Source organism: Larus michahellis, chromosome W (genome assembly GCF_964199755.1).
Source record: "Larus michahellis chromosome W, bLarMic1.1, whole genome shotgun sequence".
Classification (NCBI taxonomy): Eukaryota; Metazoa; Chordata; class Aves; order Charadriiformes; family Laridae; genus Larus; species Larus michahellis.
The window spans coordinates 14492024-14508511 of NC_133929.1; the positions used below are offsets into that span (position 1 = coordinate 14492024).

At 44.7% G+C, this 16488-nt stretch overlaps 1 protein-coding gene across 22 annotated transcripts in view; it reads left to right on the top strand.

Moving 5' to 3' along the window:
- LOC141735446 (CUGBP Elav-like family member 4) overlaps positions 1-16488 on the top strand; it is a 788748-nt gene that overhangs the window by 726690 nt on the left and 45570 nt on the right. For 18 of the 22 annotated variants that reach the window (XR_012584735.1, XR_012584727.1, XR_012584729.1 and 15 more), the window contains one exon: positions 9023-9189. Coding sequence is in view for 13 of the 22 variants with exons in the window: in XM_074568250.1 (XP_074424351.1) it covers positions 9023-9150 (128 nt within the window). In the remaining 9 variants the exon portion in view is untranslated. Of the gene's footprint in view, positions 1-9022; positions 9190-10319; positions 10537-11440; positions 12662-16488 lie in introns of those variants that run through there. The other 4 variants (XM_074568244.1, XM_074568248.1, XM_074568242.1 and 1 more) reach the window with 3 other exon arrangements.

A 16488-nucleotide genomic window follows, 5' to 3' on the forward strand; every position in this document is an offset into this window, starting at 1 on the left:
AAGATCTACATCTTCAGCCCACGGACTGTGGGCATGAGCCACACCGGGTACACCAGTCACAAGCTCCGAAAATACAGCATGCAACAGGCCAGCACCACCCAGCATCTCACCTGCCCTGAGAGACTGTTCTAACAGATGGAGCCCAAAGCCATGGATTAAATGAACTCGCCAGACACTTTGGAAGGATGGCCCATAAACTAAGGGCATTACATCTGCATGAATGTATATGTACATTCATGCAGAATGAAGGCCAGCCTGGCTAAATAGAGAGCTTTGGCTGGACCTCAGGAAAAAAAGGAAGGCTTACATTCTCTGGAAAAGGGGCTTAGCAACTTATGAGGATTATCAAGATATAACAAAGCTATGCAGGGGGAAAATTAGAGGGGCCAAAGCTCAATCAGAACTCAGTTTGGCCACTGCAGTTAAAGACAACAAGAAGAGATTTTTCCAGTATATCAACAGAAAAAGGAAGACTAGGGAAAATATAGGCCCACTGATGAATGAGACGGGTGCCCTAGTGGTGGAAGACACAGAGAAGGCAGAGTTACTGAATGCCTTCTTTTCTTCAGTCTTCACTGATAAAGCCGTCCCTCACGAATCCCATACCCTGGAGGCAAGGGAGAAGGTCAGGAGAGAGGAAGACTTTCCCTTAGTTGAGGAGGACCGGGTCAGAGACCACTTGGCCAAGCTGGACATTCATAAATCCATGGGCCCTGACGGGATGCACCCGCGAGTGCTGAGAGAGCTGGCAGATGTTATCGCTAGACCACTCTCCATTGTCTTTGAAAGGTCATGGGGAACAGGAGAGGTGCCTGAGGACTGGAGGAAGGCCAATATCACTCCAATCTTCAAAAAAGGCAAGAAGGAGGAGCCAGGGAACTACAGGCCGGTTAGTCTCACCTCTGTCCCTGGGAAGGTAATGGAGCAACTCATTCTGGATGTCGTCTCCAAACAAGTAGAGGAACAGGAAGTTATTGGAAGTGGTCAGCATGGATTTACCAAGGGCAAATCATGCCTGACCAATCTGATAGCTTTCTATGATGTTATAACGGGTTGGCTGGATGAGGGGAGAGCCGTAGATGTCATCTACCTTGACCTTAGCAAGGCTTTTGACACTGTCTCCCATAACATCCTCATTAGGAAGCTGAGGAAGTATGGGCTAGATGAGGTGACAGTGAGGTGGATCGAGAGCTGGCTGTGTGACAGAACTCAGAGGGTTGTGATCAGCGGCACAGAGTCCAGTTGGAGGCCTGTAACCAGTGGTGTCCCTCAGGGGTCAATACTTGGTCCAATTTTGTTCAGTATATTCATTAATGACCTGGATGAGGGGACAGAGTGTATCCTCAGCAAGTTCGCTGATGATACCAAGCTGGGAGGGGTGGCCGACACTCCAGAGGGCTGTGCTGCCATCCAGCGTGACCTGGACAGGCTGGAGAGCTGGGCAGAGAAGAACCTAATGAGGTTCAACAAAAGCAAGTGTAGGGTCCTGCACCTGGGAAGGAAGAATGTCAGGCACCAGTATAGGTTAGGGGCAGACATGCTGGGAAGCAGCTCTGAGGAGAAGGACCTGGGGGTCCTGGTAGACAGCAAATTATCCATGAGCCAGCAGTGTGCCCTTGTTGCCAAGAAGGCCAATGGCATCCTGGGCTGCATAGGGAAGACTGTGGCCAGTAGGTCGAGGGAGGTCATTCTCCCCCTCTACTCTGCACTGGTGAGGCCACAACTGGAGTATTATGTCCAGTTTTGGGCTCCCCAGTTCAAGAGGGACAGGGAACTACTGGAGCGAGTCCAGCGAAGGGCAACCAAGATGATTATGGGACTGGAGCACCTCCCTTATGAGGAAAGGCTGAAAGAGCTGGGACTCTTTAGCCTGGAGAAGAGAAGGTTGAGGGGGGACCTGATTAATGTTTACAAGTATCTAAAGGGTGGGTTTAAGGAGGACGGAGCCAGGCTCTTTTCAATGGTTCCCAGTGACAGGACAAGGGGCAATGGGCACAAGCTAGAACATAGGAAGTTCCGTTCAAATACACGGAAAAACTTCTTTACGGTGAGGGTGACAGAGCACTGGAACAGGCTGCCCAGGGAGGTTGTGGAGTCCCCTACTCTGGAGATTTTCAAGACCCGCCTGGATGCAGCCCTGAGGGATGTGCTTTAGGCAATCCTGCTCTAGCAGGGGAGTTGGACTAGATGATCTCTAGAGGTCCCTTCCAACTCTGAAGATTCCGTGATTCCGTATATATATACATGACAGGGGAAAGTGGTGGCAGTTCATTGGAACCTGTAAGATTTGGGCATGGCATAGATGGTATGGAATTAAGGGGTGGATAATGTCCTGGTTCTGGCGGGGACAGGGTTAATTCTCCCCAGGACAGGTATTCCATGCCACTTGAGCCATGCCCACCCAGAGCTGCCGGGGGAGGGGGCAGGAAGTCGCTGCTTGGAGCGGGCTGCAGTGTCTGGGGTCCCGGATCCAGTTGGTGAGCAGCGGTGAGGTTCCCTAATCGTGTTTGTGTATTCCTCTATCTGTGTTATTGTTGTTGTTTTCTTGTTCCCTTTGCTGTTCTGTTAAACTGCCTTTGTCTCAACCCAAGAGTTTTGCGTTTTTTTCCTTCCGATTCTTCCCTATTGGGAAGCCCCAAGCAAGCAGCAGGTGGTTCTTTGTTGCCGTCTGAGGCTAAACCACGACAAACGTCAAGAGGGAAAAGTTCAGAAGAATGAGATCCTTTCCTTAGCTAGTCACTTTCATAACTGGAGGAACAAGAAGTTCCAAGAAAGATCCCTCATGGCAGTCAGACAAATACATTTTTCTGGTTCTGGCAGTCAGTGTATCTCTGGACTAAGAAAGCTAAGCACCTCTGAGATGGTAGTTTTGTGCAGCAAGCATCTGGAACATAGCTCAAATAACTCTTCTTAGTTTTAAGGCAAGTTAAATATTTGTTGCTTTGAGGCTCCTCTTTTCCTTTCCATTACCTGAGACCAGCCTAGTTACATGAGCGGACCATCTGCCCCCAGTTCAGGAGTCTGGATCAAAAGCTTACATCTGGACCTATCATTCGCCATGGTCTTGACTTCTGATTTAGGGGATGCTCAGTGTATTACCAAGCATTGGGTTTCATCAAGAGGATGCTGAAGAGAGGCAACAGGTTATTCCAACCCAGTAGCAGATCATCAAAAGGCTGTTATGCACATTAACTGCTCATTCTCCTTGCAGCATGCGAAGAGCAACAGAAAACTCAGAAAGACCACTTAGGGATCCATGGGAACCTAACAATGTGCTCATTCAGGACTGCACTTAGTGCACAAACTAATTCCTGTTGACGCAGAGACACTACTCACTGTGAATCAAAAGTTTACAGTTGCAAAACAGTCTTCAAATTCACTCCGAGATAGATTGCTAATTCCCTTCTTTATTATCTCAGCTGATTAAAACAGAAAAACAGACCTTGAGTAATATCAGTTACATAAAGCCATTGGAGATCATGCTGGTGTCATGAGAAGGGCATGAAGCTCCCTCAGCACGCCCCACTACCAAGACTTTCTGTGGAAGAAATGGGGAGAAACCAAAGCACCCTCCAAGATGCAACCCCAGTTTCTGCCCACTAATCTTTTATAGTCACACAGGAAAAAAGTAGGTCAGGAGAGGACATGGACTCCAACATCAGTACCTTCCTGGAAGATGCTGTGCAGAATCAGGAAGATTAGATGCCCTGAGCTGCAGTCCTAGCAGATTTCTTCATTGTTTGTTGCTTTGATAAATCTTTTATTAGAACAGCCTTTTTATGTAATCCCTGGAGGAGGGTGAAGAAAAAAAAAGAAAAAAAACAACAACCCCCCATAAAATAGATTTATCACAAAATCCTCTTGTCCTACCAGCCAGCTTCAGAGCAGAACATATATTTCTCTGATTATTAATTAACTGATGCACAGAAACAGCTTCAAGCTTTTTAACCTCTCCCTTTCTCTTTTGTCCTTCAAGAGCGTAGATGACAATGCAGGAGTGGTATTCAAAACACAGATAGCTTCTTGAACAACTGTAGTACTACCATCATGCTTTGAGCCCTATAGTCATGAGCTCAAACATTAAAGCCATTCAGAAAGCAAGTATTTAAGCTATTTTCCCAGTACATACATTCTGTTCCTAGTCATACATGTATAAACCTGGCATAGCACCATTAACGCTGCTGACATTGACATGGAGAAACAAAGATGGTTAACTGCCAATAGTGCACGTAACAGAAACAGCAAAAGTCTTGTAATCTACCAGTAGGTATTTGACCTGAAAAGAGAAAGGAATATGATATCGTTAACACAGTTTGTCTGTCTGTCTGTCTATCTGCCTATCCCTTATCACTGTGACGTCTCAACTCTCAGGATAAGCCATAGCTTTTCTTCTTTTTGGAATCCATCCAAATACCCTCAACAATATGAAATACAACTACACATAAATAACATGAAGGGGGAGAGCTGAATGCACCAACAACTTCTGAGCGTATCAAGCCCCCTGAAACTAAAACAGTCAAATGAAGCTAGAGGAATTAGCTGCTCTGTCCCAAAGATGTGCTCACAAGGAAAATGCACAATTATTGGAATTCCATCTCAAAAGAAAATTGATGTTAAAAACTAGTGTAGCTTTGTGAGCTTATCTAAAGGCAAAGTTCTTGCAGAGGTCCAACTGTATCAGCATCCCAGGACCAGGGCTTATCACCCAACTAAAGGTCTAGTCTTGGCAAAAGTAGACAAATAGTAGATTTCCATCATACTTGTCAGCAGGTCTGGTGGGGTTTGCATGCATTAGGAGTTTGATTCAGCAATTAACATCACTTTGGGGAGTGACTCATCCAGACGCTAGTCAGTTAACAACATCTTACCTTGAGATGTCAGTCTATTACCTCCCAGTCCGACTACATTGGGCCCAGGAGAGGCTGTGATTCCAAGCATGAGATTAAGACACAAATGAGGTCAGATGCCACTCACTGCAGGTTTATTGTTATTCCCCAGCAATAGTCACTGAGATGAGTGATAGAGTAAAGGCAGAAGTAGAGGAAAGGCAGAAAGGAGAAGCAGTATTATGGAGCACAGCAAGAATATAGTCACCACCACAGGCCCAACAACGTCTCGGCAGTCCTCCAGAATTTCAGCAGCATTCCATTGATCCATGGTTGATGGTGGTGGAGGTCTCAGTCCCAATTCCCAAATTGTGGTGGGTCACCACACCAGTTATAGTCCAGGTAACCCATCTCAGTCTGTAACTTGACCAATCAGTGTGACGGTGGCCTTTGCCCAGCTAATTATCATTTGACACGGTCGCCATATAAGCTTTTCCTGCCCCCTGCTGCTTGGGCAGTACTTGGCTCAGCACAGTCACTGTGCCTCAGCAAGTTTGGAGTTAACAGAACCCCCAGGGTAGGCAGGGTCTGGCCACTCTGATAGCCAAAGGCCTACACCCTTTCCAGCTGATGGCAACATGCCCTTTCCAGCTGGGGCCAACACACCCTCTTCAGCTGATGGCAATCTTGGGTGGTGACTGATAAGCAAAAGAATGGTCTGAAAAAGGTGCTAAATAGATACAAGCAAGCTTCTTATTGGCCCGCAAGCCTGCCGTCAATTTGCAGAAGCTTAAGCAAGCTTTGAGACAATTATTTTAAGGTTCCAGTCTCTCACACAGTCCCAACTGCAGAACCAGGTAAATCTCACAATAGTAGTACCTTGATTTAAGCTAGGGGCCTGCCTTAATTGCAGTCAGCACTGGTTCCCGCTACACAGCCAGCGGGACTTGATTCATTTGAGCATGGCTAGGAGTGTCCTGAAAAAAGAGAGAAATCATGTCCTACGCTCCACTGACTACGTTGGGTAGATCTCCACTGATTATTTTGGGATACCAAGGTGATTTTCTCATAAATGCATGCACATGTAGACACACTCTAGATGTGCATGTTTAGTCAGTAGGAGGTACATTGCAACAGGACCAGTTATAAGAGTAGCAGTCAAAGTTTACAGACAAGCTAGGTTCTCCAAACACATGATATAAGCAATTATCCAGCTGCATCCAACTCAGCTTTGATATTTGGTACCTGCATATATATTAGTAAAGTAAACATACCTGGCACTTTCCTCTAGCAGTGGGGCCAGCTGGCACAGAATGGTCCACACCCAAACTATTAAATTCTCTTACTTTCCAGAATATCATGACCACATCCAAGCTAATTACTGAAAACAGCCTCTGTTCTGCGCTAATACTCAGACTTTGTCCAGAAATTGTTTGGAGTTAGGCATAAGACAAAACTATGTCAAAGACTTTTCTAAAAATCCAGTGGTACAGGTGATTGGGGTCCAGTTTCTCTGAACTTCCCTGGCACAGTTTTATTTTACTGTTATAGATGTAGCTGATGGGTCTAGGACAGGAGTATTAGCAGTCCAGCAGTGATTTTTAAAAGAACTGGCTTTCACTACACCCTATATTCAAAGATTCACCAAGGGGAAATCATGTCTGACTAATCTGATAGCCTTCTATGATGGCATGACTGGATGGATAGATGAGGGGAGGGCAGTAGATGTGGTCTACCTTGACTTAAACAAGGCGTTCGACACGGTCTCCCACAGCATCCTCATAGGGAAGCTTAGGAAGAGTGGGCTTGATGAATGGACAGTAAGGTGGATAGATAACTGGTTGAAAGACAGAGCTCAGAGGGTCGTGATTAGGGGCACAGAGTCTAGTTGGAGGTCAGTGACAAGTGGTGTTCCCCAGGGGTCAGTACTGGGTCCAGTCCTGTTGAATATATTCATCAATGACCTGGATGAGGGGATAGAGTGAACCCTCAGCAACTTTGCTGATGACACAAAGCTGGGAGGGGTGGCTGACACACCAGAAGGCTGTGCCGCCATACAGAGAGACCTGGACAGGCTGGAGATCTGGGCAGAGAGGAACCTTATGAAATTCAACAAGGGCAAGTGTAGGGTGCTGCACCTGGGGAGGAATAACCTCATGCACATAGAATCATAGAGTCATAGAATCATAGGGTTGGAAGGGACCTCTGGAGATCATCTAGTCCAACCCCACTGCCAGAGCAGGGTCACCTAGAGCAGGTTGCACAGGAACGCGTCCAGGTGAGTTTGGAATGTCTCCAGAGAAGGAGACTCCACCACCTCTCTGGGAAGCCTGTTCCAGTGCTCTGCCACCCTTAAAGTAAAGAAGTGCCTCCTCATGTTTAGGTGGAACTTCCTATGCTCAAGTTTGTGCCCATTACCTCTTGTCCTGTTGCCGGGCACCACTGAAAAGAGCCTGGCCCCATCCTCCTGACACCCACCCTTGAAGTATTTACAAGCATTGATAAGATTCCTCCCTCAGCCATCTATTTTTCCAGACTGAAGAGACCCAAATCCCTCACCCTTTCTTCATAAGACAGGTGTTCCAGTCCCCTAATCATCTTGGTAGCTCTCTGCTGTACCCTCTCTCCAGCAGTTCCCTGTCCCTCTTGAACCGGGGAGCCCAGAACTGGACACAGGACTCCAGGTGGGGCCTCACCAGGGCAGAGTAGAGGGGGAGGATGACCACCCTCGACCTGCTGGCCACACTCTTCTTGATGCACCCCAGGATGCCATTGGCCTTCTTGGCCACAAGGGCACATTGCTGCCTCATGGTCATCTTGTTGTCCACCAGGACTCCCAGGTCTCTTTCCACAGGGCTGCTCTCCAGCAGGTCAGCCCCCAACCTGTACTGGTGCATGGGGTTATTCCTCCCCAGGTGCAGCATCCTACACTTGCCCTTGTTGAATTTCATAAGGTTCCTCTTTGCCCAACTCTCTAGCCTGTCTGTTGAGAGACACTGGGTTCCTAAGGTTAATTTGTGCTGCCAGAGCTTTGCAGGGGTGGGAAGACAGATGGCTTTGTCCAGAGCCCACGCTGGCCCAGGCTAGTCTTACCCAGGGTTTGTGCTCATAAACATTGTTGGCACACAGGGACATTTCTGGCAAAGGCAATTCTTATACAATGTGATGGCCCCCTGCCTCACTAATATCCAGACCCATGGTCACTCCAGCTAAAGCCATATACAGTCTGGGCAAATGAGGCCTTTTCTTGGAGCTAACATTAAAAAAAAAGGAAGAAAAAAAAGAATCCACACCAGAAACCCTTCCCAAAGCTGAATGTGTGAGATGCATTGCATCCTGTGTAGTTCTAACCTATCTTGGCTCTTCTGATCCCCAGAGAACAAGTCTTCCATTGAGACAGAGAATGTCATTTTAGGTGGCCTGAAAATACAATATTCAGTCACTATAGGTGTTTCTACTGCTGGATGCGCTCCATGGCTGATTGGATGATTTGCCGGCAAGGTATGAAACTACTTAGGGAAACTATGTTAGGAAAGCACTAGTGTTCATCTTTCTCAACTGCGGAGTCAACAGAAAGTCTGCAGTAATTGCCACTTAATAAAGCTCCTCATATGGCTAACAATCAAACTGTTCATGCCGATGAATACCATAATGGAGAACTTATAAAATTCACATTTTACTTATATTAACATAATAAGGAAGTAGCAATAGGTATCAGGTTCCCTTCATTGTGAATATTGGAAGGCAAAGGAAAGGTTATGCTGGTGAGTGAAGGAGGGTCTAGAGATTTACCCAAGTCATGATGGAGGGAAAAAGAGCAAGACAGGGTGCCTTGAGACCATGCATCACGTCCGCTAAGACCCAGCTCAAAGGACCCAAATCTTGTGTGTGCTGGTGCTGTGGCACCAGCATTTGGATCCCTGTGCTTCATATAATCTTGTGTCCAAACTGGCACTCAGACCTGGCACTGCATCCTGGGACACTGATCTGTAACAACCCCTCCTACCCTTTGTCCCCCATTGGCAACCATCCTCTCCTCACTCTCCTGCCTACCTGCCCAGTCTCCTACCTGCTTACTCCCTCCCTTCCACTGCCCTCACCTCCTTCCCCATGTTCATTCTCAGGGGTGGTTGCATGTACGTGCCTTGGCCCCCTTCAGCTCATTAAGCCCCCTGCCTTGTCTCATGTTTTGACAGGTTTTGTAAGTTTTGACAATCCTGCCAGTGCCCAAGCTGCTATCCAGGCTATGAATGGTTTCCAGATTGGCATGAAGAGGCTGAAGGTGCAGCTGAAGAGGCCAAAGGATGCTAATAGGCCCTACTGAAGAGTTGTGGGAACCACTGTATACAAAGCACTAGCACAGGTAACTGCATGGGGAAGGGAGCATCAGCTGTGGTTGTAGCCTCTCTTTGTGTTGTACACCCTCAAAAAGATTCAGCTCTGTGACTCTCTAGCTTCTGCCTTTTTCACTTAGGCCTCTGTCTGGAGCCACACCACATAAACCAGGAACCATTTGCGTGTGCATCTCTTTAGAAAAAGAGGTGGAAGGATGCTTAATGAGGGATGAGCCAAGTTCCCCACCCCAGGGCATCCTGCATCTCTAGAAGTCTTCCTAGTCACTAGAGGAGAGCTAGCAGCTGTCCTGATTCCCCTTGCTCAGCTAAAGAGAGCATTTCTGGTGGCTGAAGAAAATCTTCAATTAAGACATGGGACTGGGCTGCAGTTTAATCCCAGATGACTGGACTGGGACAGCGTCTGTCTCAATAGCTCTTTGTTGCAAATGTTTCAAAACATTCTTCATTTTTATGTGGTATAGTCTGTATCCAATTTCATCACAGCATAATAACTTTATGTAAATATGTCTCCCTGACAACTAAATAACCCCTAATTTCTTTCTTCCCAAGACCAAGAAATTAATAGAAGGATCCATGCTCACTTCTTGCTCAGTTACTGTTAACTTCAGTGTGTAGATAAAACCCAACCAAAGCCAAGGAAGCTTTGCTTGAGTGAGGACCTAGACAAATCTGAACGAGGGTCTCATTGTTAGACTCATGTACTTTGTATTGTTGGAGAGGAGCCAGCTTGATGCTCCAAGGGAACTTCTAGTACATGTAACAGTGTCAAAAGTATCAGAAGCAGCAACTTGTTTCATTGAAATCCCAGCCTATCACCAATAACAAAAATGGAGATGTTTCCAAAAATGGAAATATTTTCCACCACTGGCTGGCTTTTCCATTAGATAATTCTTTGAGAAACAGAAATATAAGACCATATGTTTTTGTTACAGAGACAGGAAGTCTCTCTGCTGTTAAAACTGTTCCACACCAGAAATTCCCCAATAAACCCAGCACTCAGGGTGGCCCTAAGCTACAACAAGCAGTTTGCGCTCCCGGATTAGTGACGGAGTGATGGGTTAGGTGACCTTTCTAGCCCATTATAGCTGTAATGTCTAAGATTCAGTGATTTTGATTCAGGCCCTTTTTGACCCATCAGGCAGGAAATCCTTATCTTCAACCTTCCCAAAGAACTATGAAGTGTTCTAATTTTTCACTGGTATCTCAAATATCTTTGAAAAACTGGTCTTCAGAGGAGTATCCTTTCCACTGAGAATTAAGGAATGGGATCAAAATGTCTTTGAAAGAGGTGCTGCACTGAAGACAACATGAAGCAGGTTAAGAAACCTTTCAATAAACGTATTTGGTTCATGTGCAAGATACAGCCTCCATAGTTTAGACTCTCCTTTATACGTGACTATATGAAGATAACTGTCAATGTATTTTCCCTCTTCAAAAATCTCTTTTCTTTTCCTTGCTTATGACAAGGCTTCTTGGAAGCTTGAAACCAAAATATGTTTCCATATCCAAATGCTTTTTGTTTCATCACACTGGCTTTTTACTGCAAGTTTTGCTGGGGAAGAGTGGGAGATGCATGCATGCAATTTTGTTAAAGCAGGGACTGTCTTTGTTGGGGAGATTTTCAATAACACCTGCACAGGGATCGAGGAACACAAGTATCTCCTTAGTTTGGCACCAAGCAATAGCTTTATATCCTAGCATAGCTATGATCACTGAGGATATACTTGTTTCTAATGGTCATATAAGAAAGTGCAGGGCTGTAAACACCTGTGGTGTTAAAAACTGACTGGTATGAGTCTATGGTGTTTTCATTATCATGGATCATTATGAAGTGCTCTGCTTCTATCTTTTCATGATCAGGCTGATGTTGAGGTCTCAGCTTGTTTCCTATAAAAAGATTACTCAGTAGTAGGACTAAGATTTGTTGTTTGGGGTTTTTTTTCACCAATAAATGACAAGACAAGAAATTAGCTGGTAAAATAGCAATAAATTTCCATATCTCTCTCTTGGAGCATTTTTTTTCTTTCCTTTGCTTCTGCAAAGCAGGAGAACAGTCTTGAATTGTCACCTCTAAATAAAAGTCCTTTAGCTTTCCTGGCTTTTACTTTGATTTTAATGCTCTGCTGTCCAGCAAAATTGTTACCAGTTGTTACCACCAGATTACTTCCATCCTCTGCTTATAGGAGCCTTTATTAGAGGTACAGACAGTCCCTATCAAAATGGAGTAAATGCAGCTCAGAAGTCCTTATTCTCTTGCAGACTCACACCTTGATGAGCCCATTGAAGGAGCTGAAGATGTACCTGTCTTGTAGCAGGAGAGAGTTCTCCAGGAAAATTGTTTTTTCTGTGGTTTTTTTGCATCTCACAAAAGGGATTGGCCAAGTGCACATGGCCCCAGGAGGACACTGAAGGAGCATATCCCAGGGAAGGATCTGACTTAGCACAGGGACTACCATACCAGGTTAGACTGGAGAGGACACTTGGTGACAGCAAGGATACCCAGAAGCTCAGAAGGGCTTAGATGCAGCTCTTTCTTCAGCTCATCTGCTTTCCAGTGCTCGGAAACATCCACACCAGCACCCTAGAAGCAGACAGAGGAACTTGAGTCATGATGGTCACAATTCAGCTTCCTGCCAGGGCTGTGCGATAGCAGTGACCACAGGGCTAAGCCCTCAGTAATAAGCCTTACTTAGAGATAGGTCAGTTGTTCTTGGCTCAGCACGGTGTTATTGTACCCCCATGGCTGGTTTGATGTGCAACTTCCAGCCAGCCTCCAAAATACCACTGGAATTCTCTGACTTGCCCATGCAGTAGACAGTGTCATTACTGCTCCAAGAAGTTTCCTAAAAACACTAGGACAGAAGCCAGCTAGGCCTGTGGGTACAGCACAGACAGCTATTGCAAAGCTTGAGAGCAGGCAGGTCCCTTAACTGGCAGAAACACAACAACTCCTGGATGTTTTTTATCTAGTTTTACTTTGGTCACAGCTCTTCAGGGTCCTTAATTCCAACTAGAAGCGTGTGCATAACCATATTGACTCATGTGCTTCAAGAGGATGCTCAAGAAAATTTTTAATTGGGATTTTTCTAAGGAAGAGCTTTGTTTTATTGAACTCCTTTCCAAAAATAAGAAGCTATCAACAAAAACCACAAGCATCACCCAGTTTGATGTAATCCAACAGAGTGTTTTTTCCTAACCAAGAAAGATCTTCACTCGATTTTAATTCTGGATGCAGTTTTTTTTAGCTTATAAATCTCCCTTTTAGGACACAAGCAGTCCAGGCCACAGTGATTTGAAGTCCTTTGTTTTCCTTGCAACTGCTCTAAAGTTGCTGTCAAACACTGAAAGGGTCTCTGTGATGTGGCAGATAAGCCCACAAGCTGTGGCAAGCAAAGCCCTGAAGAATTCAGATGGCAAAATATTTCCAAAATGGCTGCCTCTGTTCTCTTTTTTCTTTATAATTTAGGAGGTGGTTGTAGTAAAAAAAAAAAAAGGTGGGGGGAGGGGAGAGTGGAGAGAAAGAAAAAGTAGAAGAGGATTATTTGAGGGAACTCTGTCAAAATCAATATATTCAATTACAAATTCCCCCTCAGGACTAGGAAGCAAGGATTCAGAGGCACTTCATGTGTCTTTCAGATAGTAAATGCACAAAATAATGAAGAAAAAAGCACCCTGAAATCCATAGCTCCCTTGGATGGCCATTCTTAGGAGTCCTTAAATACCCTGTGATATGGCAAAGTTGCAGGTTCAACCTAGAGTGCCTGGGGGGGGGGGAGAGCCCTCTGCATGCCAGGGCAGACAGAAAGACAAGCTCCTCTCATCCTCCCTGTGGAAGCAGAAGTGATCAGTGTGATTCCACCCCTCTACATGGGGTCTCAAAGCTAGTTGCCCAGTGCCCCATCCATGCTAAATCATGATAGCCATGATAGGACAATATTGCCTTGAAAACCCCATAATTCACAGCTCTTCCTGTATTAAGGACTTAAAAGAGCAGCACAGAAGCATCCAGCTCATAGACCAATAAAAGACATTGCACAGAAAAGCAGTGAAAATCCTATACGTTCCCCTTCTATGTCTTCATTTCAGTGATTGATCATTAGCAAAGGGTTATTTACCAGCTCAGATAGATACTCTGCTGCTGAAGTTTTATTTAAAGCTAAAGATGGAGAGACGTTTGGGTGGGACTAACCTGGAGCACTGACTGGCATGAAACTGAGTGATACAAAGCGAGTGTGAGACAAACTGAGTGAGACAAAAGTGAAGCAGAAGAATGAAAAAAAAAGGTCAACAGTAAGACTTTTTTTTCAGCTGTGCTCATAGTGGCAAAACATTAAAATAATGCATTGTCCAGGCAACCTGCTTCTCCAGAATGCCAGGGGAAATAACATAGGCCAAAGCTCGAATACAAAAAAAAAGATGTTCGGGTCCTCCTTCACAGCTTCTTAAACATGTGCTGATATGTGGTTTACTGCGGGAGTTGTGAGATGCTTGTTTTTGCAGCTGTCTGGAATAGGTGATATTTTTTCCCAGAGGAAATGTCTTTTTTTTTAATAGGTTACCAAACTGGAAAACTTTGCTTTTTCCTTTGTCTGTGCTCTGATAAGAGAAAAAACCCAAAACACCTCATTTTAAAGTAAGAAGATGTTATCAGCCAAAAATAAAACAAACAAGCAAAATTCCAAATGCCCATAAACAAAAAGATGTGAATGGAAAATTTCTGGCTGTCTCTTGTCATTTCAGATCACTTCAATGCAAAGTCAAATAAAAATGTATTTTTTACTGAATTTTGGATTGATTATCCCTCTCAGATAGGCTTGTATTACCTCCAATGAGAGGCTATTCTGCAGTTGCATTGATCTCACTGTTGTCTATTAAGCTGTTCATCTTCAGATTCGGACTACATATCCTTTATCAGGATCTAATCCCATTTCTTGTAGTTATGCCTCCTACAATCTTCCTAACCAGTTCCTCTTCCTCCTGCACAGACTATTGTAATTTCCCTCCTTTAGTCATCACTTAGATCATTTAAGACTTGCTTACATCATGGAAATTTGCACTAGTATAATTACATCAAAACAGTACTCTAGCACAAGCTTTAATATGAGTGAATAAAGTGAGATCAAAATCAGCACAGCTTCATTTGGGAAAGTCTGTTTAGGTACTGAAAAAACATCAGCTCAGACAATATTTTTCTTTTCTTTGGATTACTTTTGCTTTTAATTTCCACTGACAACTGTGGCTAAATTAAGCGTCCCTCACTGTGTTTGCAACCCAAACTTTGTGTTGTCCTCATACATGAGAGAATGGAAGTGAATGTTACTGGAGGAGGCTGAAACAGAACTACTGAACATATTTGCAAAACTAACAAAGAAACACTTTTCTTTTCTGTCTGATCATCTTTAACCTGTCTGCCCATTTAAATTACTAATAACTTTATTATGGTAAAATTCTCATGTCCATTCTATAAACCACAGTTTTGATATCAGAGCATGCAAAATCCCATTTGCTAATTATTGTAGTTATTCTAAGATTGGCACACAATATAATGCACTGATGGAAAATGACAATAATTAGTTACTGCATTTACTCCAAAATTACAATCGGTAATTACTGCTCTGAGACTGAATTCCATTCAGCAATATTTGGAACTTGTTCTTCCTCAAAGCAGAGCAGCTTTTCAGGAGTATTGGTGTGTTTGCATCTAATGAGTCCACGTAGGTCATTAACGGATCCGCACTATTTGTCATGGGAGTGATAGAGCAGCACAATGCCATACCATAACAGTTTCCTTCAGTTCAGAGCGTGAATTCTTCATTAAAACCCATGTCCCCATTTTTTAAAAAATGTTAGATAATGCAATTATTTCAGAATTAAATAATAGATATGAAACCATCTTCCCATTTCTCATCCCACTGTGATGCAGTTGGTCCTGATACTCTAAAATAAACTTTTGGAGGCTTGTGAGAACTTTTCCCAATGACTCAGCCAGCAAAGATCCTGATGAGTTGTCCCTACTCTGAAAATACCAGGAGCTTGGTATGGTTGTGCCACCTTCAAAGGCTTCCAATAGCAAAACCCACCAAAGCCCCAGAGTTGACTGGAGGGTGTTATATTCAGCCACTTGACCAACAAGATTACTGTGGGATCTCATAGGGACCACGTGCTGTGGTTTGGCCTCAGACGGCAACAAAGAACCACGTGCCGCTCGCTCGAACTACCCCAACATGCGGAAGAATCGGAAGAAAAAGGCAAAACTCGTGGGTTGAGACAAAGGCAGTTTAACAGAACAGCAAAGGGAACAAGAAAACAACAACAATAACACGGACAGAGGAATATACAAACACAATTATGGAACCGCTGCTCGGAACTGGACCCGGGATGCCCAAGCCTGCTCCAAGCGGTGACTTCCTGCCCCCTCCCCTGGCAGCTCAGACTGGGCATGGATCACATGGGATGGAATACTTGTGTCCCTGACAGAGCCTGGGGAGAATTAACCCTGTCCCCACTGGAACCAGGACATTATCCACCCCTTATTCCATACCATCTATGCCATGCCCAAATCTTACAGGTTCCAATGAATTGCCACCACTTTCCCTTGTCTTATATAATATATATAAATGTACATATATATTCATACAGATATAATGCCCTTAGTTTATGGGCCATCCCTCTAAAATGTCCGTTGAGTTCATTTAATCCATGGCTTTGGGCTCCATCTGTTAGAACAGTCTCTCAGGGCAGGTGAGATGCTGGGTGGTGCTGGACTGTTGCATGCTGTATTTTCGGAGCTTGTGGCTGGTGTACCCAGTGTGGCTCATGCCCACAGTCCGTGGGCTGAAGATGTAGATCTTGAGGAAGCTGATGGGCACCAGCTGCTGAGGTCAGTTCAGATCCCATTGCTGCTGTGCTTTACTCGATTTTTCATCAAAGTCCATCTGTCCTTAATTTGGGTGATTCTTACTGTAGTACAACTGATAGCTATTACAGTAATGAGGACATACAGTGACAGGGTTACTTAGCAATTAACAACACACAATTTGATTCATTGGCTATTCTCACCCAAAATCAGATCCCCATGAGGTACACATCGGACTTCCCCATCCTGCCGCATCACCCACCAAGTGCACCCAGGTCCTTGGGCAAAAGCAATCCCACGGATGGGTTTGCCTTTGCCTGAGGCAGGACTAACCCAGACTGTCTTCCCTAGCATATTCTTCATATGCACTACGGGGACTTTATCCCCTTCTACAGTACGTGGAAGTTTTGATTGGGCAGGGCCAGCCCGATTGTTAGATCCCCTGGTGTTA